The sequence below is a fragment of the Coregonus lavaretus genome, assembly GCF_964263955.1.
Source record: "Coregonus lavaretus genome assembly, chromosome: 10".
In the NCBI taxonomy this organism is placed as follows: Eukaryota; Metazoa; Chordata; class Actinopteri; order Salmoniformes; family Salmonidae; genus Coregonus; species Coregonus lavaretus.
This window is the reverse complement of record NC_139997.1, coordinates 28,772,776-28,800,508: the sequence shown is the minus strand read 5'-3', so window position 1 is coordinate 28,800,508 and position 27,733 is coordinate 28,772,776. Positions and strand designations below refer to the sequence as shown.

Genomic DNA, 27,733 nt, shown 5'->3' with positions numbered 1-27,733 from the left:
CTGGGCATGGCATCCAGTTCCTCCTCGTGCCACTTATAGATTTGGTTTCACCACCCAACCAAGATGGGCAACTTTACATCATAGGCAGCAGGCATATTCTGTGTGCCAGTTTGTTTGTTGTCATACTGTAGCTACCCTTGACAAATGTCAGATTGGGCAAAGATGTTTGGATGGTTGGTGTCCTTTATTGCACTGGTGAAAGTTAAAGCAGGATAATGGTCAGCTGTGCAAAGCCTTGTTTTGAATCTGGGTTCTGTTGATATTTTGAAGGTCCACTACTATTAACATAGGGCAACAAGTTAACCCCTTGCTTTTTAACTGGCACTTAGTTGAAACGAAGATGAGGAACTTACTTCATTTTGTCTGTGGGACAGACGTTAACAAGTTCCTCATTGCTGCCCTGAATCCATGTATGCTAGCTAGGCTACAAATCGCTACACTAGAACCTTCCCTCCCCATTCCCTTCCGCTGCCTTCCTCTACCACTCTAAAGACAAAGGGCCTCAACCCTCCTGCCTCAGTGTGTACTGTAGGCTCTGGTTTACACACACACACACAGTCAGCCGTGACCTTTCCCTGGACGGCATGTTGACAAGCCAGCTTTTCTAATAAGGAGGGCGCAGCAGGGCCTCCCACCTGGACCAGTCATTCTGCCTGCTCGCTGTGTGTGAATGCTGCAGCGTGTGACGTGGGTCTCACAGACGTCAGGCCAGCGGGGCATTCTCATGGCATTGACATGATTCATTTCCTGAAGCCACTCCAGGACACCTGCAGCCCACAGGCCTGGGGGAGGGAAGGTGGTGGGAGGGAAGGGAATAGTGGAGCCTCAGGCTGGGCTGGACCCCTGGAGGAAAACAGAAATGGAGGAAAACAGAAAAAAAAAAGTTTTCTCTCCTAATAACCTTTGTGGAGTTGATTAAAGTTGTACTTTTATGTTGTACTGCTTTCTATCATGTATTGGAAGATTGGCATCTGGTTTTTGGAGTCCCCTTGGCTGTTTCAGACCCCATGACCTTGGCATGGGTCAGGGTCTCACCAGTCGCCATTCAAGGTCATTGTCTGTGTCAAGACCTTAAAGAAATGAAAAAGCTGTAGGCTATTTGTTAGCATTGTGGTTGGGTACTACTAACCCTTTCTCGTAGATAGTAATAAAGTAAGTATGCTTTTTCTATGTCAACAATGGAAAGCACTGTCTTCTTGACACACACTCCAGGACAGCCATTATTTTAATCACCCTGACCCTCTTCTTTATCTTGACCAATGTACAACAGCACTTTTGTTCTGAGTGTTTCTAAGAGAGCTTTATGTATTTTAGGGGCCCCTCAAGTCTTAGGCTACTTACTGTATGTATCAGGCGGTATTTTAGTGTTTCCCAATGTGTTAAATGTTCCCTTTATTTTATTAATCAACCACTGTTCTTTTGCAGGAGGTGGTGGAAACAGAAAAGGAAAAAGCAAGAAATGGAAACAGATGCTTCAGTTCCCCCATATCAGCCTGTGTGAGGAGCTCCGGCAAACGACAGGTACGCTACCTCTCCTCTGCCCGCTAGCCCATGGCTAGATACACTACATGACCAAAAGTATGTGGACACCTGCTCGTCGAACATCTCATTCCAAAATCCTGGGCATTAATATGGAGTTGGTTCTATAACAGCCTCCACTCTTCTGGGAAGGCTTTCCACTAGATGTTGGAAGATTGCTGCGAGGACTTGCTTCCATTCAGCCAAAAGAGCATTCCAAAGTTGGAAGCACAGAATCATCTAGAATGTCATTGTATGCTGTAGCGTTAAGATTTCCCTTCACTGAAACTAACGGGCCTAGCCCGAACCATGAAAAACTGCCCCAGACCATTATTACTCCTCCACCAAACTTTACAGTTGGCACTATGTATTGGGGCAGGTAGCGTTCTCCTGGCATCCGCCAAACCCAGATTTGTCAGTCAGACTGCCAGATGTTGAAGCGTGATTCGTCACTCCAGAGAACGTGTTTCCACTGCTCCAGAGTCCAATGGCGGCAAGCTTTACACCACTCCAGCCGACGCTTGGCATTGCGCATGGTGATCTTAGGCTTGTGTGCAGCTGCTCGGCCATGGAAACCCATTTCATGAAGCTCCCGACGAACAGTTATTGTGCTGACGTTGCTTCCGGAGGCAGTTTGGAACTGTGAGCTTGTGTGGTCTACCACTTCGCGAATGAGCCGTTGATGCTCCTAGACGTTTCCACTTCACAATAACAGCAGTTACAGTTGACCAGGGCAGAAATGTGACTAACTGACTTGTTGGAAAGGTGGCATCCTATGACGGTGTCACGTTGAAAGTCACTGAGCTCTTCAGTAAGGCCATTCTACTGCAAATGTTTGTCTATGGAGATTGCATGGCTCTGCGTTCGATTTTATACACCTGTCAGCAACGGGTGTGGCTGAAATAGCCAAATCCACTAATTTGAAGGGGTGTCCACATACGTTTGTGTATATAGTGTACCATGGTGTAAAAGTCTAAACAAAAACACAAGAGGGGAAAACCTGCACTCCACACTCAAATAAGAGGTGAAAATTCCAACAAAACAATAACTAGACACTGAGATTATTTATAAAATGCAATTCAATGTGAAGTTCACTGTGGTGTGGTCTGACAGACATCAAGGTGGGGTTGGTGATGACAGACTGTGTTACGTTATGAAGTAGTCTGATGGCAGTTGACCATACCGTGCTTTCAATGGTGGAGGAAATCCCCACCCCATCCTCTCAAGACAAGAAGCATATACAATTTAGTACAGTTGGAATGCAGGTCTGTGTAATATGCATCAGTTATCTTATTGTCTAATCAGGAGTCATTATTCTATCATCCCATTATTTCCTTAGGAAGTACATTAGTTATTGGAAATTTTGTGCACAAAGCAACGTGTATTGGCTTTGTGTTTATGGCAATTGTGTCTGGTGATGCTGGTGGTAGTCAGGAGTTGTTGTGCATGGAGTCACACCAATGCGGATCAGCTCACTGCATGTTCTTTCATAATCATGGGGCTTGCATTGCATCCTGTGGAACACGTGAATTATGAAGATAGGCTGCTGTGGTAACTTCTGTTTTTCTCAACCTTTCCCAATGATTTAGAGGCATTGTCGGCTGTTTCGCTACAGCGGCACAGAGAGGGTTTATAAATCCCTCTCATCCATCACTCCCATCATGAGTTTGGGATTAGGGCTGTGACAGTCATGGAATTTTGGATGACGGTTATTGGCCAGCCAAATGACCGCGGTCACCATAATTAAAGACGTACATTTTCTCCTCTCCTCTGCTCCTGACTTCATGTGCTGCCATAGAAATAGAATGAATAAAACAGGTGTCCCCATTCAAGTCAATGAGGGCATAATTGGTGGACTGTACACATTGGAGCAAAGCAGGAAGTAAAAGCAGGAAGTGTACCCTTCAATGTGTGCTGTGATTTGTTGATTCAACTCAACTGACATTACAGAAATATATTCCATTGCATGAGCCACATCAGTTAAAGCTGTAATATGTAAGTTTTTGCGCAACCCGACCAAATTCACACAGAAATATGTGTTATAGATCTAAGTCTAAGAAGCGGTAGATCTGTTCTATGTGCACAATTTCTATGCTTCCCTTAAGTTTTGTTTTTGAGTCTTTTACTTTCGGTTTTGTACACCAGCTTCAACCAGCTGGAAAAGGTATTTCACAGCGGTTTAGATGGTACAATGATTCTCTATACTATACTTGCTTGTTTTGTCACATAAACTGAAATTAAGCAAACAATTAGAATTTTAGCAACCAGGAAATAGTGCATCTTTAACATAATTTGAATGAACATTCTATATTACCATGAACATTATTGCATCACAATACCAGGAAGCCATTGCAAGTGTACCCATGAGTTTACCAGTCAAATTGCCAGGGTTAGAGGTTCCAAGTCCGTTCTACTCATTCTATGTGACTCAACCACATGAATGCCCTGCCATCCCGTATTCAGTCAGCTGTTCGTGACAGTTATTTTATTTTCATGACCGTCTTCATCCATAACCAACGGTTACACGGTAATTGTACCAGCCCTATTTGGGACGTTTATGAAATTAATCCTGTTTATGCTGTAAGTGCTGAGTGCATTTTATCATTGACTTCAGCCATGAAGCAGAGGCAGACATAATGTATCCGTGCTTCAGTTGTACCACAGAGGAAACTGTGGCCTGGGCAGAAAGAGGAAGCTGACTTGCATGTTTGCTTGAATTCGCTCTGCCGTTTAAAAAGAAAATGGTGACACAAATGTTTATAGGTCACTGGTTTGGAACACAAAGTAGGCACAGAACACACACACAGTTTTACTGTGAGATTTCACTAACGATAATTGAAGTTTCGTACAATAAGTAGACGGTAGAAAAGCTTTCTGTCAAAATAGCTTTGTGTTGCATATTTTAGTGTTTGTTCTGCAGCAGTTTGAAGAGATTGCATTAGTTTAATACAAAACACAATCTTAACTAAGGAAACAAAGGTGGGTCGTTCCTCTAAATGAGTGCCTCAATTATAAATTCTCCACCAATATTGAATTTTAAAAGTGTTATGTTATATTCAACGAAGTGCCATTTATTATAGACCACATGGGCTGCATTTACACAGGCAGCCCAATTCTGATCTTTTGCCCAATTAGTGGCAAAACATCTGATCTGATTGGTCAAAAAACCAGTTAGAGGCAAAATATCAGAATTGGGTTGCCTGTAGGGGTGTGAACGTTAAAACGTTAAAATGTTTAAACAAAATTGTGAACCTTAAAGCTGCAATACAGTGGGGAAAAAAAGTATTTAGTCAGCCACCAATTGTGCAAGTTCTCCCACTTAAAAAGATGAGAGAGGCCTGTAATTTTCATCATAGGTACACGTCAACTATGACAGACAAAATGAGAAATAAAATTCCAGAAAATCACATTGTAGGATTTTTAATGAATTTATTTGCAAATTATGGTGGAAAATAAGTATTTGGTCAATAACAAAAGTTTCTCAATACTTTGTTATATACCCTTTGTTGGCAATGACACAGGTCAAACGTTTTCTGTAAGGTTTTCACACACTGTTGCTGGTATTTTGGCCCATTCCTCCATGCAGATCTCCTCTAGAGCAGTGATGTTTTGGGGCTGTCGCTGGGCAACACGGACTTTCAACTCCCTCCAAAGATTTTCTATGGGGTTGAGATCTGGAGACTGGCTAGGCCACTCCAGGACCTTGAAATGCTTCTTACGAAGCCACTCCTTCGTTGCCCGGGCGGTGTGTTTGGGATCATTGTCATGCTGAAAGACCCAGCCACGTTTCATCTTCAATGCCCTTGCTGATGGAAGGAGGTTTTCACTCCAAATCTCACGATACATGGCCCCATTCATTCTTTCCTTTACACGGATCCGTCGTCCTGGTCCCTTTGCAGAAAAACAGCCCCAAAGCATGATGTTTCCACACCCATGCTTCACAGTAGGTATGGTGCAACTCAGCATTCTTTGTCCTCCAATCACGACGAGTTGAGTTTTTACCTAAAAGTTCTATTTTGGTTTCATCTGACCATATGACATTCTCCCAATCCTCTTCTGGATCATCCAAATGCACTCTAGCAAACTTCAGACGGGCCTGGACTTGTACTGGCTTAAGCAGGGGGACACGTCTTGCACTGCAGGATTTGAGTCCCTGGCGGCGTAGTGTGTTACTGATGGTAGGCTTTGTTACTTTGGTCCCAGCTCTCTGCAGGTCATTCACTAGGTCCCCCCGTGTGGTTCTGGGATTTTTGCTCACCATTCTTGTGATCATTTTGACCCCACGGGGTGAGAACTTGCGTGGAGCCCCAGATCGAGGGAGATTATCAGTGGTCTTGTATGTCTTCCATTTCCTAATAATTGCTCCCACAGTTGATTTCTTCAAACCAAGCTGCTTACCTATTGCAGATTCAGTCTTCCCAGCCTGGTGCAGGTCTACAATTTTGTTTCTGGTGTCCTTTGACAGCTCTTTGGTCTTGGCCATAGTGGAGTTTGGAGTGTGACTGTTTGAGGTTGTGGACAGGTGTCTTTTATACTGATAACAAGTTCAAGCAGGTGCCATTAATACAGGTAACGAGTGGAGGACAGAGGAGCCTCTTAAAGAAGAAGTTACAGGTCTGTGAGAGCCAGAAATCTTGCTTGTTTGTAGGTGACCAAATACTTATTTTCCACCATCATTTGCAAATAAATTCATTAAAAATCCTACAATGTGATTTTCTGGAATTTTTTTTCTCAATTTGTCTGTCATAGTTGACGTGTACCTATGATGAAAATTACAGGCCTCTCTCATCTTTTTAAGTGGGAGAACTTGCACAATTGGTGGCTGACTAAATACTTTTTTTCCCCACTGTATGTAACTTTTTGGGCGACCCGACCAAATTCACATAGAAATGTAAGTTATAGATCTGTCATTCTCGTTGAAAGCAAGTCTAAGAAATGGTAGATATGTTCTATGTGCGCTATTTCTATTCTTCCCGGTCTTAAGTTTTGTTTTTGCGTCTTTTACTTTCGGTTTTGTACACCAGCTTCCAACAGCTGAAAATACAATATTTTTGGTTATGGAAAATATATCTCACAGCGGTTTAGATGGTACAATGATTTTCTACACTATACTTGCTTGTTTTGTCACAAACTGGCGAACTATTCGAATTTTAGCAACAAGGAAATGGCGGAGTGATTTCTGTATAGGTAGCTAACTAGCTTGTTAATTGTTTACAAACAAATTGGTGAATGTGCTAGAAAGCTAAACAGCTACCTAGCTAGCTAGGTGACTGCTGAGCCTAGCCAAAAAGGACTTGTTTTGAAAGTTGGATCATGTTATCCTTTGAGGCTTTAAAAGTGTTCTTACCCTATGATTTTGAACATTCAAAGCAACTGGGAATAGTCCATGGCAGGCATTGTTGTCTCACCTTAGCTTGCTACATAACTTCTGAGTGGTAGTCCCGTGTAGTCCCGTGTAGCTCAGTTGGTAGAGCATGGCGCTTGCAACGCCAGGGTTGTGGGTTCGTTTCCCACGGGGGGCCAGTATGAAAAAAAATATGTATGCACTCACTAACTGTAAGTCGCTCTGGATAAGAGCGTCTGCTAAATGACAAAAAATGTTTAAAAAAATGATAGAAAGCACAAGCTCCACCACCAATCAGCTCCACCACCAATCAATCAATCAATCAATTTTATTTTATATAGCCCTTCTTACATCAGCTAATATCTCGAAGTGCTGTACAGAAACCCAGCCTAAAACCCCAAACAGCTAGTAATGCAGGTGTAGAAGCACCAATCAGCCTACACCAGGGTTCCCCAACTGGCAGGCCGAATTTGGCACGTGGGTGGTCTCATTTGGCCCCCTAAGTTCTGTTCCCAGGTATTCCCACGCATAATAGAGAGACACGTGATCGTATACAAATGTAAGCAAGGTTTGAAATGATTATATTTTAGTCAAACATATCTTTTTGGGCTTCTTGTGGTCAATTTGCGGTCTACAAATTATTTGTAATTATGTTCCGGCCCCCCAACCATCCGCTCAACAAAAAAATCGGCCCGCGGCTGAATCTAGTTGATGGTCCCTGGCCTACACCACTGCGCACACACCTGCCGTTACTATGACAACTAGCGTAGCCCTGTTGGCAAATGACTGCTGTCTGAACACACACAAATCCGATTAGGTCACTTGTAACTTGCTGTTTGGACAGTCAGTAGTCCAAAACGGATTTGAAAAACAAAACTGATTTGAGCATTAAGGCCTGCAGTGTGAACAAGGCTTTAGAGCGTTAAAGCGCTAAGCTCAAATTCTTTCCTGTTTTGTTGACCTGGCTTCCACGCTGACTGTGTGTGATTGTGTGAGAGCGAAGTGTTGCATCTCGCTCATCTTAATATCCCAGCCTATTCATTGATGATAGGCCCTGCGTTACTGAAGTTGCGAGACATTGGAAGCCAAGAAATTGCGAGATACAGCATTCCATTGCGAGAGACAGCTTTTGATTGCCGATAGATAGGCTTAGAGCATGGTTCTGATTCTGTCTGCCTGGTGGCCGACCTGCACATTGTGCCCCTCTCCTCTCTCTACGTCCCTGGTTAGCTCACTACGAAAGATGCAAGTGTGTTTGTGTTCTCGGAAGTACGGCAACTAATCAGTTTCCTCCATTCCAAAAATAAAGAATCCTCTGAGTCGATTCCTTGCGGAATCGAATCTTGACACTCAGAAATGGGAGTTGGGGCCTCCCGAGTGGCACAGGGGTCTAAGGCACTGTATCGCAGTTTGAGGCGTCACTACAGACCCGGGTTCGATCCCAGGCTGTGTCACAGCCGGCCGTTACCGGGAGACACATGAGGCGGCGCACAATTGGCCCAGCGTCGTCTGGGTTAGGGGAGGGTTTGGCCGGCCGGGATTTCCTTGTCCCATTGAGCTCTAGCGACTCCTTGTGGCGGGCCGGGCGCCTGCAAGCTGACTTCGGTCGCCAGCTGGACGGTGTTTCCTCCGACACATTGGTGCGGCTGGCTTCCGGGTTAAGCGAGCAGTGTGTCAAGAAGCAGTGCGGCTTGGCAGGGTCGTGTTTTGGAGGACGCATGGCTCTCGACCTTCGCCTCTCCCGAATCTGTAGGGGAGTTGCAGCGATGGGACAAGACTGGAACTACCAATTTGGATATCATGAAATTGGGGAGAAAAAGGGGTACAAAATGTTTTTACAAAAATATTCCAATGGGAGCCGACACCGGGAGTCGACGTGCAAGGAGTCAAGGAATCAATTCCTTTGGCGTCGACTCTCCACCACAACGTCATTGTTGTTGGAAAAATGGCAGAGAAAGGCAAGCGACAGCAGCAATGTCCTGTATGGCAAAGAAGTTAAATGAGAAGGAAATGCAAACTTTGCGAGGTGGACTTGAGGTACAGTAATGGTAGTACAGGTGCAATGCTTAACCATCTGAAAGGGATGCACTGTGAGACCCAAACTACTGCTGGCAGCAGCTCGGCTACATTGTGAATTAATGTGGAATTGTATGCATTTTTCTTATCGTTTTAACGTAAAACTGTGAAGAAATAGACGTTTAATTTGTCACATCCCTAGTTGCCTGTGGAAACACAGCCATGGATAATTCAGTAAATGTTTTTTTATTTTTTATGTATGTATATAAACTACCGGTCAAAAGTTTTAGAACACCTACTCATTCAAGGGTTTTTCTGTATTTTTACTATTTTCTACATTGTAGAATAATAGTGAAGACATCAAAACTATGAAATAACACATATGGAATCATGTAGTAACCAAAAAAGTGTTAAACAAATCAAAATATATTTTAGATTTTAAATTCTTCAAATAGCCACCCTTTGCCCTGATGACAGATTTGCATTCTCTCAACCAGCTTCATGAGGTAGTCACCTGGAATGCATTTCAATTAACAGGTGTGCCTTCTTAAAAGTTAATGCGTTTGAGCCAATCAGTTGTGTTGTGACAAGGTATACAGAAGATCGCCCTATTTGGTAAAAGACCAAGTCCATATTATGGCAACAACAGCTCAAATAAGCAAACAGAAATGACAGTCCATCATTACTTTAAGACACAAGTAACAGACACATCTCAACATCAATTGTTCAGAGGAGACTGTGTGAATCAGGCCTTCATGGTCGAATTGCTGCAAAGAAACCACTACTAAAGGACACCAATAATAAGAAGAGACCTGCTTGGGCCAAGAAACACGAGCAATGGACATTAGACCGGTGGAAATTTGTCCTTGGTCTGGAGTCCAAATTTGAGATTTTTGGTTCCAATCCTTCACTCTGCGGTCCAACTCATCCCAAACCATCTCAATTGGGTTGAGGTCGGGTGATTGTGGAGGCAAGGTCATCTGATGCAGCACTCCATCACTGTCCTTCTTGGTCAAATAGCCCTTACACAGCCTGGAGGTGTGTTTTGGGTCATTGTCCTGTTGAAAAACAAATGATAGTCCCACTAAGCGCAAACCAGATGGGATTGCGTATCGCTGCAGAATGCTGTGGTAGCCATGCTGGTTAAGTGTGCCTTGAATTCTAAATAAATCACAGACAGTTTCACCAGCAAAGCACCAACACACCTCCGCCTCCATGCTTCACGGTGGGAACCACACATGCGTTCACCTACTCTGCGTCTCACAAAGACACAGCGGTTGGAACCAAAAATCTCCAATTTGGACTCATCAGACCAAAGGACAGATTTCCACCCGTCTAAGTTCCATTGCTCTTGTTTCTTGGCCCAAGTCTCCTATTCTTATTGGTGTCCTTTAGTAGTGGTTTCTTTGCAGCAATTCGACCATGAAGGCCTGATTCACACAGTCTCCTCTGAACAGTTGATGTTGAGATGTGTCTGTTACTTGAACTCTGTGAAGCATTTATTTAGGCTGCAATTTCTGAGGCTGGTAACTCTAATGAACTTATCCTCTGCAGCAGAGGTAACTCTGGGTCTTCCTTTCCTGTGGCGGTCCTCATGAGAGCCAGTTTCATCATAGCACTTGATGGTTTTTGCGACTGCACTTGAAGAATCTTTCAAAGTTCTTCAAATGTTCCGTATTGACTGACCTTCATGTCTTAATGGAATGCTGGATTGTTGTTTCTCTTTGCTTATTTGAGCTGTTCTTGTCATAATCTGGACTTTTACCAAATAGGGCTATCATCTGTACACCACCCCTACCTTGTCACAACACAACTGATTGGCTCAAATGCATTAAGAAGGAAATAAATTCCACAAATTAACTTTTAAGAAGGCACACCTGTTAATTGAAATGCATTCCAGGTGACTACCTCATAAAGCTGGTTGATAGAATGCCAAGAGTGTGCAAAGCTGTTATCAAGGCAAAGGGTGGCTACTTTGAAGAGACATGTCAATATGCTATTCATATATATATATATATATATATATATATATATATATATATATATATATATATATATATATATATATATATGAATATGAATATGAATAGCATATTGACATGTCTCTTCATGCACCCTCTGTGACTTACAGGAAGATTTTAACCCACTTAACCCCCAAAGTTTTTGCCATAGTTTTAAAGCCCTAGGTATTTTGTTGCTTTGACAGTCATTTCTGAAGATTATTATTTATTTCATGTGATTAGTGATTCATTTTAAGGTTAAAAAAAAACCTGTCCCTCATTTTAAAGTCAACGCTGTTACGTAAACTTAACTCTCTTTTAAATATGGTGAAACTATTCCTTTTTAAATATGTTTTTCAAAAGAAACATTGAACATCTAATAATCAAATCATAGTGTAAAAACAGGTGAACTGGTTCTACTCTTTTTGGCAATTTTCAGGTGTTTTGTGGTGGAACACTTAGTCGGTTGAGCATAACACGTTAACCCTGTTACCCATAGATGGACACGCTAGAAATGTTTTTTAACAATTTCATAATTTGTTTTGTGATTCTTTCATTAAATTGCCCCTCACTGTTGCACACATTTACATTTTAGTCATTTAGCAGACACTCTTATCCAGAGCGACTTACAGTAGTGAGTGCATACATTTTTGTACTGGGCCCCCATGGGAATCGAACCCACAACCCTGGTGTTGCAAGCGCCATGCTCTACCAACAGCCAAACGGGACCCCAGGACCCCACACAACAAGCTTTCATTCACCCTGTCACAAGGGGATTTATGGTTGATTTAAGATGAAATCGTCAACCCTGTTACTTTATTTGGCACTTAATAGGCACTTACTCTAGTCGTTTTTTAAATATAACCTCTTGAGATGGGAAAACATGTTTTTTATTAAGTTGAACATGTGCTCTTTATGACAATGTTAAAGTTAAGTAAAATCCAACGTTTTCTTCCCACCAAGTTCCACATCTCAAATGGCACTGAATTGGTGGAACGACCCAGGAAACACCATGAAATATAAGTGGAAGATCAAAGCCCAACTTTTAGGATGAGATGGCTGTTTTCAAGGGTATCGATACAGTAGATGGCCTACACCCAGTTTGGAGCAGTTTGTTACAACACCACGTTGACACCATTGACTCATTGCAAAATCTCACTATGCTTCCTGTCCATCAGCGTCATCAAACTAGGGGCAAACAGTTGTATTTTGGCTCCTGTTCCTAGTTCTTACCCATCTTGTTCGTAAGGGCAGCACGACTTTATGGATTTGAGCCCAATTTCTGAGAATATGCTACTTTCCTCCATTGGTCAGGGTCACACAGTAAGTTGCTGGGGGGTGGTGGACAAAAAAGAACAAATCCCTTATTAAGGTTAAATGAAATCATATGATTTCCTAATCGTCGTGATTTATCTCCATAATCCATTAAATTAGGTTGAGATGCATACACTGGGCTGAGGCTCCTTCTGGCCAAGGGCCTTTTGGGATATGACTCCAGCTCCCATGGTGGCCTTCCATACATACAATAGACACATTTATTGTTCCCAGATCATTCAAATGTTTTATTTTCCCCTGAGGTTATGAACGAATGTATTCAGTTTTTTCCTTACTGTGCTTTCTGTACAGCTAGCTCTATAGACTGGCTGCTGGGCCTACATCTCAGCGTTGTCAGACAGTGTTGCCGTGCTGAAACGTGGGAATGGTGGTGGTAGAAAGATGCGGGTGAAGTAGTCTTGAATCTGTAGTGGTGCATTGTTCACTTAGGCTCTTGGTGCTCCACAGGAGTCTAACGGTACAGTGCTTTCCACTTCAGCTGAGGCTCAACTTGCTTCAACCAGGAAGTGAAAACAGCACTTCATGCAAGTGGTGCATTTAGGGGTGGGGGAAACAAGGACACGCTAAAACGGTTCTGAATTGTTAGTTTGTTCATATGTCGAGATCATAGTCATGGGTCCTCAGACAGTCAAAATGGCAATCATTACTCTCTCACAATTCTCTCACAATGTCCCGTTTGAAGAAATGAACGATAATGGTTGTCAAGAGCCAAACAATGTAAACATTGTGAGCCGGAATAGACTGTTAAGATGAGCTTAGAAGATAACTGGACTGCCCTAAGGCCTCTGGTTTAATTTTAACTTCACCCCAATGGCTAGGCCTATTCCTAGACCTAATTTTCCCTCTAGTACACACATTTACATACACACGAGCAGTGCGCATGCACAAGTGCATGTGTGCACACACACGCTCAGTAAAGTCTTCTTAATCATCTTGTTTTGTACATTTTGTCAAAGGACTCTGAATAATAACCACAGTGTTATGACCTGGTGAATTGCTGACGTGAATTGCAAATATACATTTGATTAGCTTCTCATCAACGCTGAAGCCGACTCCTAAGGCTTCGGAGCGTTCCTTTAAGTGTTTGTTTCTGAAGCGCAGCTTGATATCCACTTTGTCGTATACATGTTGCCCCAAACTATAACGACCCATGTAGTGGGAGGTGGTTACAGGCGACGCAATCTTCTTTTTGTCCTCAAAGCTTGACAGTGTTGCAAAGAGGTCTTGTTTGTGTCATATTTTCACCATAATGTTCATGCTTTAAGCTACAAAATCAGACCAGGCTGTCACATAGAGGTTGTTGTTGGAAAGACATCCGGAGGTTGAACCATTAACTGACGATGACCCGGGAGGGAGCAGATAGCTAGTGCCACTTCTCTGGCGAGGCTGGGCGCTGGGTATACATACAGTACAGCATAGGGCGTCATTACAGGCCTGAGCGGCTGACATTTGGATGTCTCATTGTTCACTGGTTGTTACCTTCACCAGATGCTGTCTGATACACAGCGACAGAGAGAGAGCCAACCTCCCACTGAGATTGTGCAGGATAAAAACAGACAAGTAGCTGAGCACCAACTCAAACAAGCTTTTCTTCTGCCTGCAGTTTGCACAGTCTAGAGAGAGGGAGAGAGCGTGGGGTTCAGGAAACCCTCAACTTCCGTGTTTACCGGTGATGCCCGACAGACAAGAATTGTCTGCTACCCTCTGTTAAAGTAGGGCAGGAGAAAACCCATGCACACCCCCAGTTTTCTTTTGTTTCCTTCCAGTCTCCCAGGGAGCTAACGCCACAGTGCCACCCAATGGGGTAGAGAGAGATGGGAATGTCACTGACTGAATGACTTTTGTCATCTCCTGAATAACTTGGTAATTTAGAAAGGCCCAGGCCGCCCCTCTTCCTCTCCCCCACTGCCCTCCTCCTCCCAGGCTTCAACCCTAATGAGGGACCCTCTGGTCTCCATGCTCAGTCTGGAGTGGCTGTCCAATCCTCCGGCAGTCAATAAAGCTTTGTGCACTCTCTGTGTCTGCTAATGAGCACTGGCTTCAGGTTTACCACACAGCACCTGCGCTCGCTGCCTCCCTCCCCTCTCCATACATTTGACACTGTTATCTGAGAATTGCCCCCATTGACAGTCAGAGCAACGATGAGAGGGAGAGGAGATGGAACAGGACAGGGTGCAGTATCAGGCTATCAGCCCCAATGCAATATGGCACAGATTCGCTGAATGTGATCTTGTGGGATGAATTTCACAATTGGAACATCACTACACGGTTTTTAAGAGCCCATGGAATCAAGTTTATATTTGTATGTATTAAATTACACCAAATGCAGTGCTACATTCTTTTGGCTGACTTAAATTCTCCTCTCAATCTTCTGACTCACATTTTGGTCGAGTCAGGTGGTCTTGTAGTGGGGCCAAAAACCATACATCCAATGGAAGCAACGATAGATGTGAAAAGGCCAGGGCTCAAAGGGGGGGCTGCATGATCTCTTCCGACTGTGTCTTCCTGTCAATAGAGCCTCTGTCAGGGACTAAATGAAATTGCATTGTAACTAATGCGATTATCTCTATGAAACGGCCATTAGTGGGTCAAATCTTGTTTGTCCTCCTCATCGTTTCATTGAACAACCCAATCAGAGACCACCTAGCATAGGCCACTGGCAGAGCACATAGGGCCCTATAGATACAAAACAGAACCACAACAACCGACAGCTCATGAGCATCTATCAAAATGATTTATTGGAAAGAAATGGGTAGTACTGTTTTAGTGACATTAAAGGGCAAATCTGCAATTTTATCATAGAAAAATAAGACATTATAGACACAAATAAGACAAGCATGTTGCTAAATTAGGCTATAACCTGTAACTGGAAATCTCTACAGTATTATCGCGTAACAGAATTCACTTCTAACAACTAATTGAATTTAGTTAAGGCCAGTGGCGATTTTAGCATGTAAATCTTGGTGGGGCAAACCCCCCCAAAAAATTCAGGGTGCATGCCAGCAAAGCCACTACACAACACAACACTAAACAATACATTTATTGCACTATAACGGTGGCAAACGGTGCCCACAAACTGTTAGGGCCTACATAAAGCTGTTCCAACAGCAGAGCTTTCTTTTCAGCACCATGGAGTGAATCCTTACCACCGCTACACCTGGCTATCAGCATAGCCTTGTCTGGCAGCGAAACAGTTCATTCAGCCTCATTTACTGCCTTTCTTAAAACATAGCCGATATGGCTGACTTGCTTAAACAAATGTGGTTTCTACTGACAATTGAGATGTACAAACTATGTCATAAGGCAACGATGAGCGGATAAGAGGCAATCCATAATTTCGATTAAGACATTAATGAGCGAGCTAAGATGGACGTAGTCAATATAACTATTTGTTCAGCACTTTTGAAATGTACGGCGACAGAATTCAGAACATGGGCCGTTCTTACAGTATTCTCCCTGTACACCAAGTCATAACCGTAGGATAAATAAAAGGGGTATAAGCAGACAATGAAAGATCTTACAATATTCGATGATGACAGTTCTCTAAAACAGGCTATAGGCTACATGTGCACCACCAAGTCAGAACAGTAGGCTAAGTTATGAGGGGGAAAGGGACCAAATTATTAGGGTGAGGCACACATGGGCGATGACCGTTCAAAATGTATTTTCCCAGTCGGAGCTCGTTTTCTTCAGAGTTCCCAGTTGTCTTGAACTCACTGAAGTCTGAGATTTCCCAGTTCCGAGTTTCCAGTTGTTTTGAACGTGGAAGACGTCATGCTAGTATAATAGAAAAGTATAATAAATCAATTCCATGCCATAGGCTGTAGGCTTGTTCATTTAGCTGACAAGATCGGCTTATAAGTCCCGTGCCATTATTTTATTTTATAGGATTTTATAGTAAGAAGAATATAATTGAACTTAGCTGAATAAAATGGAAATGATATTTTTCCTATTACAGTGCGCATATGAAGTAATTATGTTGAGTGTAAAAGTGATCATTTGAAACAGGTCCTATATGCTAGATTTTGAGTTATTTGGCAACTTTAGTTGTGAATGATACAAACCTTAGAATGTCTTAGAAATCAAAACATATATGGGCTGCATGGTGCGACTATGATTTGAGAAAGTAGCAAAAAACTATTGCGCTCTATTCCTTGCCCCAGGCTGCACAGCTGTTCTCTCATCAGGTGATCATATTTTCACCCATCAGACTATTCTCAATTGAATCTTGTCTTTCGATTTAGAATGGCCCATTATTAAATGGGCAGGAACAGCGGCAGGGGAAAAAAGACATGTAATCTGTATGCGCTCGAATAGCGAATGGAGACCTCGTGTTTTCCCGCCGGTCCATTTTGTAGGCAACTTCGGTTTTACATCGGAGCATGTGCTTAATATGAGTAGCTGAGAAATAAATATAAGAACACTTATTTCACTACTGTCACGATCGTCATTTGAAGAAACGGGCCAATGCGCAGCGTGGAATGCGAACATCTTTTATTTATATTTCACCACCCGAACAAAAACAACAAAACGATACGTGAAGTCCTTGGGTACATACACAAACCAACACGGAACAAGATCCCACATTACACTGTGCCAAATAGGCTGCCTAAGTATGGTTCCCAATCAGAGACAACAAGCAACAGCTGATTCTCGTTGCCTCTGATTGAGAACCACCCCAGCCAACATAGATACACATGAACTAGATCCTAACATAGAAACACAAACACATAGAATCTACACACCCTGGCTCAACATATAAGAGTCCCAGAGCCAGGGCGTGACAGTACCCCCCCCCCCCAAAGGTGCGGACTGCGACCGCGCAAAACATAAACCGAACAGGGGAGGGCCGGGTGGGCATTCCTCCTCGGAGGCGGATCCGGCTCCGGGCGTGACCACCACTCTCTCGCTACCCCCCCGTAGCGCCCCTGGTCTGGTCTGGTCTGGCACCGCTGGCCGGAGCTGGACTGGACACCGGTGGAGCGGATTGCTCTGGCTCCGCAGTGGAGCAGCTGACCAGGCACCGGTGAAACGGGCACGGGCTGTGCCGGACTGACGACGCGCACCACAGGCTTGGTGCGGGGAGCAGGAACGGGCCGGACCGGGCTGACGATGCGCACCACAGGCTTGGTGCGGGGAGCAGGAATGGGCCGGACCGGGCTGACGACGCGCACCCCTGGCTTGGTGCGGGGAGCAGGAACGGGCCGGGCCGGGCTGGCGACGCGCACCATAGGCTTGGTGCGGGGAGCAGAAACAGGCCGGGCCGGGCTGACGACGCGCACCATAGGCTTGGTGCTGGGTGCAGGAACAGGCCGGGCCGGGCTGGCGACGCGCACCATTGGCTTGGTGCGGGGAGCAGGAACGGGCCGGGCCGGGCTGGCAACGTGCACCATTGGCTTGGTGCGAGGGGCAGGAACAGGCCGGGCCAGGCTGGCGACGCGCACCATAGGCTTGGTGCGGGGAGCAGGAACAGGCCGGGCCGGGCTGACGACGCGCACCATAGGCTTGGTGCGGGGAGCAGGAACAGGCCGGGCTGGCGACGCGCACCATAGGCTTGGTGCGGGGAGCAGGAATAGGCCGGGCCGGGCTGACGACGCGCACCATAGGCTTGGTGCGGGGTGCAGGAACGGGCCGGGCCGGGCTGGCGACGCGCACCATTGGCTTGGTGCGGGGGGCAGGAACGGGCCGGGCCGGGCTGGCAACGCGCACCATTGGCTTGATGCGAGGGGCAGGAACTGGCCGGGCCGGGCTGGCGACGCGCACCATTGGCTTGGTGCGAGGGACAGGAACAGGCCGGACCGGGCTGACGACGCGCACCATTGGCTTGGTGCGAGGGGCAGGAACCGGCCGGGCCGGGCTGGCGACGCGCATCACAGGCTTGGTGCGAGGGACAGGAACAGGCCGGACCGCACTGGGAACACACACCACTGGCCTTATACGGGGATCAGGAACGGGCCGGACCGGACTGGCAACACACTTCAGTACCTCTCGCCGTGCCTCTACACTTTCCCTCCCTCTAATCACCAATGGCTCCCGTAACCCGGTGGCCTTCTCTCCTCGTCCACCAACTCGCCCTTTATCTGCCTCCAGCAGCCCCGTCGCCCATGCCATGTGCCCCCCCCAAAAAATGTATTGGGGGTGCCTCTCCCCCGTGGATATGGCCTCCATGGCTCTCGCCAGACTCTCCATCCTCTGCTCCCAAGTCCAACCTCTCTCCTCTTCACGCTGCTTGACCCAGTCGAGGTGGTATCTTCTATCACGATCGTCATTTGAAGAAACGGGCCAATGCGCAGCGTGGAATGCGAACATCTTTTATTTATATTTCACCACCCGAACAAAAACAACAAAACGATACGTGAAGTCCTTGGGTACATACACAAACCAACACGGAACAAGATCCCACATTACACTGTGCCAAATAGGCTGCCTAAGTAGGGTTCCCAATCAGAGACAACAAGCAACAGCTGATTCTCGTTGCCTCTGATTGAGAACCACCCCGGCCAACATAGATACACATGAACTAGATCCTAACATAGAAACACAAACACATAGAATCTACACACCCTGGCTCAACATATAAGAGTCCCAGAGCCAGGGCGTGACAACTACACACATCAACAACTGTTTGAGGAGCATGTTCTCGCTGCCTGACAAGTGATATAACGCCCAAACGCTGGATGCCATGGGCTCTCCAACCTTGTTCCTGTAGCTACCCAGTGCTTCATTTGGGAAACCAAGTTAAATCTGTTAGGGAACATCAATAGTAAAAATAGCAACTAAACATATTTCACTGAACTGTTGACAGCCCGTCTGCGCGCTCGAGAAAGGAATAAAGGAGCGAGAGGAGGAGATGGAAATGCAGGGTAGTGAGATATTCTGTATAGCTAAAGGTAATGTGTCACCCAATTTAATTATGAAAATATAAAACATTCCCTATGTTATTTTCATTTTATTGAACCTTTATTTAACTAGGCAAGTCAGTTAAGAACAAATTGTTATTTACAATGAAGGCCTGCCAAAAGGCAAAAGACCTCCTGCGGGGACGGGGGCTGGGATTTGAAAAATTAGTATATATACAGTGGTGTGAAAAAGTGTTTGCCCCCTTCCTGATTTCTTATTTATTTGTCACACTTAAATGTTTCAGATCAAACATATTTAAATATTAGTCAAAGATAACACAAGTAAGCACAAAATGCAGTTTTGAAATGAAGGTTGTTATTATTAAGGGAAGACAAAATCCAAACCCACATGGCCCTGTGTGAAAAAGTGATTGCCCCCTACAACCTAATAACTGGTTGGGCCACCCGTAGCAGCAACAACTGCAATCAAGCGTTTGCGATAACTTGCAATGAGTCTTTTACAGTGCTGTGGAGGAATTTTGGCCCACTCATCTTTGCAGAATTGTTGTAATTCAGCCACATTGGAGGGTTTTTGTGAGCATGAACTGCCTTTTTAAGGTCATGCCACAGCATCTCAATAGGATTCAGGTCAGGACTTTGACTAGGCCACTCCACATTCTCCTTCAGGATTTTTTGGTAGACAGCAGAATTCATGGTTCCATTAATCACAGCAAGTCTTCCAGGTCCTGAAGCAGCAAAACAGGCCCAGACCATCACACTACCACCACCATATTTTACTGTTGGTATGATGTTCTTTTTCTGAAATGCGGTGTTACTTTTACGCCAGATGTAATGGGACACACACCTTCCAAAAAGTTCAACTTTTGTCTCGTCAGTCCACAGAGTATTTTCCCAAAGGTCTTGGGGATCATCAAGATGTTTTCTGGCAAAAATAAGACGAGCCTTAATGTTATTTTTGCTCAGCAGTGGTTTTCGTCTTGGAACTCTGCCATGCAGGCCATTTTTGCCCAGTCTCTTTCTTATGGTGGAGTCATGAACACTGACCTTAACTGAGGCAAGTGAGGCCTGCAGCTCTTTGGATGTTGTTGTGGGGTCTTTTGTGACCTCTTGGATGAGTCGTCGCTGCGCTCTTGGGGTAATTTTGGTCGGCTGGCCACTCCTGGGAAGGTTCACCACTGTTCCATGTTTTCGCCATTTGTGGATAATGGCTCTCACTGTGGTTCGCTGGAGTCCCAAAGCTTTAGAAATGGCTTTATAACCTTTTCCAGACTGATGGATCTCAATTACTTTCTTTCTCATTTGTTCCTGAATTTCTTTGGATCTCGGCATGATGTGTAGCTTTTGAGGATTTTTTGGTCTACTTCACTTTGTCAGGCAGGTCCTATTTAAGTGATTCCTTGATTGAGAACAGGTGTGGCAGTAATCAGGCCTGGGTGTGGCTAGAGGAATTGAACTCAGGTGTGATTAACCACAGTTGAGTTGTGTTATAACAGGGGGGGCAAACACTTTTTCACACAGGGCCATGTAGGTTTGGATTTAGTTTTCCCTTAATAATAACAACCTTCATTTCAAAACTGCATTTTGTGTTTACTTGTGTTATCTTTGACTAATATTTAAATTTGTTTGATGATCTGAAACATTTAAGTGTGACAAACATACAAACAAATAACAAATCAGGAAGGGGGCAAACACTTTTTCACAAATAAATATAGGACCAAACACACAACACAACAAGAGAGACAACACAACACTACATAAAGAGAGACCTAAGACAACAACATAGCATGGCAGCAACACACGACAACACAGCAAGGTAGCAACCCAACATGAAAACAACATGGTAGCAACACAACATGGCAGCAGCACAACATGGTAGCAGCACAAGACATGGTACAAACATTATTGGGCACAGACAACAGCACAAAGGGCAAGAAGGTAGAGACAACAATACATCACGCGAAGCAGCTACAACTGTCAGTAAGAGTGTCCATGATTGAGTCTTTGAATGAAGAGATGGAGATAAAACTGTCCAGTTTGAGTGTTTTTTGCAGCTCGTTCCAGTCGCTAGCTGCAGCGAACTGGAAAGAGGAGCGACCCAGGGATGGTTGTGCTTTGGGGACCTTTAACAGAATGTGACTGGCAGAACGGGTGTACGTGGTGGATGAGGGCTGCAGTAGGTATCTCAGATAGGGGGGAGTGAGGCCTAAGAGGGTTTTGTAAATAAGCATCAACCAGTGGGTCTTGCGACGGGTATACAGAGATGACCAGTTTACAGAGTATAGAGCGCAGTGATGTGTCCTATAAGGAGCATAAAGAACATCTAGCCGCTCGAGAGCACCCTTACCTGCCAATCTATAAATTACGTCTCCGTAATCTAGCATGGGTAGGATGGTCATCTGAATCAGGGTTAGTTTGGCAGCTGGGGTGAAAGAGGAGCGATTACGATAGAGGAAACCAAGTCTAGATTTAACCTTAGCCTACAGCTTTGATATGTGCTTAGAGAAGGACAGTGTACCGTCTAGCGATACTCCCAAGTACTTGTATGAGGTAACTACCTCAAGCTCTAAACCGTCAGAGGTAGTAATCACACCGGTGGGGAGAGGGGCATTCTTCTTACCAAACCACATTACCTTTGTTTTGGAGATGTTCAGAACAAGGTTAAGGGCAGAGAAAGCTTGTTGGACACTAAGAAAGCTTTGTTGTAGAGCGTTTAACACAAAATCCGGGGAGGGGCCAGCTGAGTATAAGACTGTATCATCTGCATATAAATGGATGAGAGAGCTTCCTACTGCCTGAGCTATATTGTTGATGTAAATTGAGAAGAGCGTGGGGCCTAGGATTGAGCCTTGGGGTACTCCCTTGGTGACAGGCAGTGGCTGAGACAGCAGATGTTCTGACTTTATACACTGCACTCTTTGAGAGCGGTAGTTAGCAAACCAGGCCAAAGACCCCTCAGAGACACATTTACATTTACATTTTAGTCATTTAGCAGACGCTCTTATCCAGAGCGACTTACAGTTAGTGAATACATATTTTTATTTTTTTATTTTTTTTATACTGGCCCCCCGTGGAAATCGAACCCACAACCCTGGCATTGCAAGCGCCATGCTCTATCAACTGAGCTACATCCCTGCCGGCCATTCCCTCCCCTACCCTGGACGACGCTGGGCCAATTGTGCGCCGCCCATGAGTCTCCCGGTCGCGGCCGGCTGCGACAGAGCCTGGATTCGAACCAGGATCTTTAGTGGCACAGTTAGCACTGCGATGCAGTGCCTTAGACCACTGCGCCACTCAGGAGTAGACACCAATACTTCTTAGCCAGCTGACAAGGATGGAATGGTCTACCGTATCAAAAGCTTTGGCCAAGTCAATAAAAATAGCAGCTCAACATTGCTTAAAATCAAGGGTAATGGTGACATCATTTAGGACCTTTAAGGTTGCGGTGACACATCCATAACCTGAGCGGAAACCAGATTACATACCAGAGAGTATACTATAGACATCAAGAAAGCCAGTCAGCTGAATATTGACAAGTTTTTCCAACACTTTTGATAAACAGGATCAGCTTGATCTACCCCTTTAAATAAAGGATGCCTTCCAAGCAATGGGAACCTCCCCAGAGAGGAGAGACAGGTTAAAAAGGTCAGAGACAGGCTAGGCGATGATAGGGGCTGCAACCTTAAAGAAGAAAGGGTCTAAACCATCTGACCCAGATGTTTTTTTGGAGTCAAGTTTAAGGAGCTCCTTTAGCACCTCGGACTCTGTGACCGCAGGGAGAAACTTTGTAGCGGGCAGGGGAAAAAGAGGGAGGAGCATCAGGGCTGGTCGCATTAGAAGGACTGGGAGATAAGGAAATGTTGGACGGGCAAGAAGGCATGGCTGAGTCAAATAGGAATCCTGACTTAATGAAGTGGTGATTTAAAGAGCTCAGCCATGTGCTCTTTGTCAGTAACAACCACATCATCAACATTAAGGGACATGGGCAGCTGTGTGGAGGAGGGTTTATTCTCCTGGTCTTTAACTGTTTTCCAGAACTTCTTGGGGTTAGACCCACAGAGAGAGAACTGCTCCTTAAAGTAACTAACTTTGGCCTTCCGGATAGCCTGAGTGCACGTATTTCTCATTTGCCTGAACGAGAGCCAGTCAGCCTGAGTAAGCGTGTGCCGAGCCTTTCGCCAAATGGAATTCTTGAGGTGGAGTAACTCTGCCAGATCACGGTCGAACCAGGGGCTGAACCTGTTTTTTAATTCTCATTTTCTTTATAGGGGTGTGCTTGTTAACAATACCACTGAAAATATCAAAAAAGAAGGTCCAATCGTCTTCGACAGAAGGGATCAAGCTGATTCTATACCAATTTACAGAGGCCAGGTCATGAAGTAAGGCTTTTCACTGAGTAGCCATTACGAACACAGGCTGTAAAACAGTGATCACTAAGGTAATTACAGAAAACACCAGACTGATACCTATCAGGATTATTTGTGAGGATAACATCAAGGAGAGTAGCCTTTTCTGGGTGTTTGGAGTCATACCTTGTGGGATTGGTAATAATCTGAGAAAGATTTAGGGAGTCCCATTGCTTTAGGACTTGGTCAGGTGGTTTAAGCATGTCCCAGTTTAGGTCACCTAGCAGGACAAATTCAGACTTAGTGTAAGGGGCCAGGAGAGAGCTTAGGGCAGGTAGGGTACAGGCCGGTGCTGATGGTGGACGATAACATCCAGCAACAGTCAACAAAGAGCTATTTGAAAGTTTAATGCTTAAAACCAGCAAATCAAATTTTTTGGGGACAGACTTGGTGGAGACAACCGAGCACTGAAGGTGTTCCTTGGTAAAGATTGCTACTCCACCACCTTTGGAAGATCTGTCTTGCCGAAAAAGGTTATAACCAGAAAGGTTAACATCAGTGTTCAAAACACTCTTTCTTAACCACGTCTCAGTAATGACCAACACATCTGGATTGGAGCTGTGAACCCACACTTTCAATTGATCAATTTTGGGTAATACGCTTCTTGTGTTAACGTGCAGAAAGCCCAGGCTTTTACGAGAGCAGAAATCAGTGAAGCAGATATCAGAATTGGGGCTAGCAACAGTAGATGGGCCAGGGTGTACATGCACATTTCCAGATATCATCAGCATTAGCCAGCATTACTAGGCTATTCAAAATCAAATACAAATTCACTAATTGTAGGCTAACTGTAAGCCGCACTGCGCAATCAATGAACCAACAGCATCACCTAGGGCTGGCTATACGTTCTCTCCCAGACTCATGGATTGACATTTTGGAGCGTAGCATAAGGTAACCAGTCCATCCAGTATCCATAATAATACAGTCCACACTCAAAGGCTAGACCAATTATGTACCAAAGACCTCTTAAATCTGTTTTTCTGCCATGCATAATATGCGGTAGGCTATGTATTGTATAATGGCACAATCATAATTTGAATTGTTTTGATAAGTGTTTGATGTGATTTTCGATTGCATTTGCATCGATGTTAGAATAGTTAGAGGGACAATTGACCCCTGAGTACCAGGCCATTAGGACCTGATGGTAGTTAGCAAGTTGGGTACTACCAAAGCATGTCCGGAGTGCATAAAAGGAGATTACTGGGACTCAACGGTCATGTGGAATTTTACTGCGGTCATGTCATGACTCATGACTGCCGGTGTGGCCGTAATAAGGTCACCGCAACAGCCCTAGTAGATAGCATGTAAGGTACCATACGGCACATGCATAGGCCTAACACTTCCAAAATGATGTCTGCTCCTGAATGTAACAGCTAGCTATAGCTGTGTGTGCATTGGTGTGTGTCTACAGCTGCTCTCTGGTTACTGAGAGGAGCTCGCAGCAGCTCTCAATGTATTTACTCAATAACGGCCACCTACACATCTCCTCCTTAGGCTCGGCTGGATCCTCACATTGGTTTTTGAGTCATACAGTCACCTGTGTCCTCTTTTGCATCTACCTGAGCCACAGATGCAAATCACAGTTTCCCCTCTGTCAATTTGTTGTTCACCACACAGACACACACACACACACAGGCAGGCAGACATACAAGGAAATAGTGCCTAATAACTTGGATACATAAACGTAGAATACCTCTTCATAGCTATTTACAAATGTGGAGAGACGATGGACCATTTCTGATTAATTAGTTGAAGGTGAGATTGTGCTGTGTGTAGGGTACGTCTAGACCTCATTCATAACCATTTCTCTGTCTACAAAGGGTGGTTAGGCAGAGGTGTGTGGGAATAGTTTGATACTCATAGTACTCACACAGTACATTTGCTAATGTGCCCTATGTCTTTACAAGATGTTTAAGTGCACACGCCTTTGAGTGGGCGTGAGCACGTGCGTTATGCACAGTACAGTATATATTTGTTTACTTCTAACGTGTTTTTGGGCTTGAGTGTTTTCATTCTATCCCGAGAGAGGCCCTCATTGACTCCCTCTCTGTCGTGTGTTCTTCCACAGAGAAATACTACAACAGCCTTTGTGAGCGGCAGCCAATCGGACGAATGCTCTTTCGGCAGTTCTGCGAAACCCGGGCTGAGCTGAAGCGCTGTGTCAAATTCCTGGACGCTGTGGTAAGTAAGAAAGACCGACAGGCAGGCAGGATTAAAACGCTTGTGTTTGTTTTTCCTCGAGATGCACATCTTCTGAAGGACTCTGAATGAGCTTGTTCAAATGTATCTCAAGTTCTCATTTATTAGGGGAAGGGAAGGTGGGGAGGGTAGGACAGGACAGGAGGTTAGTAGCTAATGAAATACAGGATCTCTTGACTTCTGGGAGCAAAGGGTTGCAATCTGCATCAGTTTACCACCCTCCACCGCCCCCTCCACCTCCCCCCTCCTCTTCTTTCTCAGTGAATGCGCCCCGCACTACGCTCTTGTGGAATTTTCTTTTGGTTCTACCCACCCAGTCCCGGGAGGGAGGGGGCAGTGTTAGAGGGTGAGGACGAGGTGGAGGTGCAGGGGGGACAGCAGGGTAGCTAGCCTACCAGGGTGTTGTTCAGAGCCCCCACCTGATGACTCAATGATAAACCTGAACTTCCTCTCTCCACCCTGGCTGACCCCCATGGCATTGTGCGGCATTCTTCTAAAATAAAGTTCTGGAGCACACACATACACACAGACGCGCACACACATACTCACTCGTGCGTATATGCATGCTCGCTAGAGGTCTTAACGGGTCCAACAGGCCCGAAATTCTGAGATCTGACCCGGATCCCGAGCAGTCCTAAATTCGGACTTTTGTCTTTGATCTGGGTTGGGTCTGATATAATTGCCACGGGTCTTGGGTATGTGCAATTAAAATGTATTTACTGACTGGACCCGATTGGACCCATCCTCTGTTAAAGAAGCCAACAAGGGGAATGTCTTCAGGGACATGTTTTAGTGGACAAAGATGAGAAGAACGTTGGCGCGGTCAAATGGACGGTGTGTGCAACTTGCTATTCAGGTTTGATGCAATTTTCTAACATTGATTTATTTTCATATTTATTATAATTTGTTTTAGTATTTATTATTATTATTGTAGACCTATTTAATCAATCTAAACCAGTTCTTTAAATATGCAAAAAGTGTTTTGTTTAGATATTTTTGTTGGCTAAATGAAGTTCGAACTGTCTTTTTAAGTTTGTGATACGTATTTAGTTAAAGATAGGTTAAAAGTTGGCCTGTTGTAAAAGAAATAGGATTAGCCTATTGCTGTCATTTATTGGGTGGGCCTATGGCAGGCACTCGTTTTTGTTAGTAATTTCTGCAATATAAGCCTGTTGAAAACTTTTGTGAAGGTTTAAACCAGTTCTTTAAATAGATGTCTTGTTTCATTCTGTTGAGACATTTTCTTTGGCCAAATTAAGTTAATGTTGTGTTTGCCGCAATATGATAGAATTACCGGTAGGCCTACTATAGTGCTACTCACACTCGAACCATGAAAAGGAAAAACCAAAGAGGGCAAGATGCAAAACTTAATTTAATGCCACAATATAATAACCTGTTCGTATTTTCCTTATAAACAATGACTTGAATTACTTTTGATATTACCCTAATAAAGTAAAACTTTTGTGAAGGTATGGTGGGGTATGGCTATTATTAGGCTTAGCTATGCAGGCCTATGAAGGCAGTGAGTTCCAACTGACTCCTACAGTTGAACTTGAGGTGAGGAAGAATGTTTTAGGCCTACCAGAGTTACTAGCCTGTCGACTCACAATAAATTCTACCTCTGCTCTGTCGTTCTCTACATACTTTAGTCTGAGACTGACATCATTTAAGTCGTTTGTGATGATGAGGGACACGAGGGGCGTTGTACAAAAAGTAATCAGCGGTTGGATCATCTCTAACCAATCTGAATATCAAAACCAATGACACATTTTCAAACTGCCGCTTTACCTGTGCCGCTTTACCTTCACCTGTGTTCTGGCTCTGGCCCAACCCATCGGTTTCTGGACTAATCAGACGGCCCCGAATGTGTTCGCATTCTGTGAATGTTGGGGGAGGTACTCAGGTCCAGACTCATTGCGGAACATAAACTAATGTCCGTGGGTGTGGCGTAGCGTTCAGCCAGAGCTAGGAGTCTGGGTATCCACACAACAGAGTTACTCCTTTAATCTAACAATATAATGCTTATCTTTATAAAAATCTAACAAATTAGCCTCTTTC

General features: G+C 44.6%; 1 protein-coding gene across 1 annotated transcript in view; it reads left to right on the top strand.

Annotated features, from left to right (window-relative positions):
• LOC311135995 (G protein-coupled receptor kinase 6-like) overlaps positions 1-27,733 on the top strand; it is a 62,286-nt gene that overhangs the window by 2,260 nt on the left and 32,293 nt on the right. The window contains exons 2-3 of the mRNA XM_084170045.1: positions 1,426-1,521; positions 25,545-25,657. Of these exons, the coding sequence (XP_084026171.1) occupies positions 1,426-1,521; positions 25,545-25,657 (209 nt within the window). The remainder of the gene's footprint in view (positions 1-1,425; positions 1,522-25,544; positions 25,658-27,733) is intronic.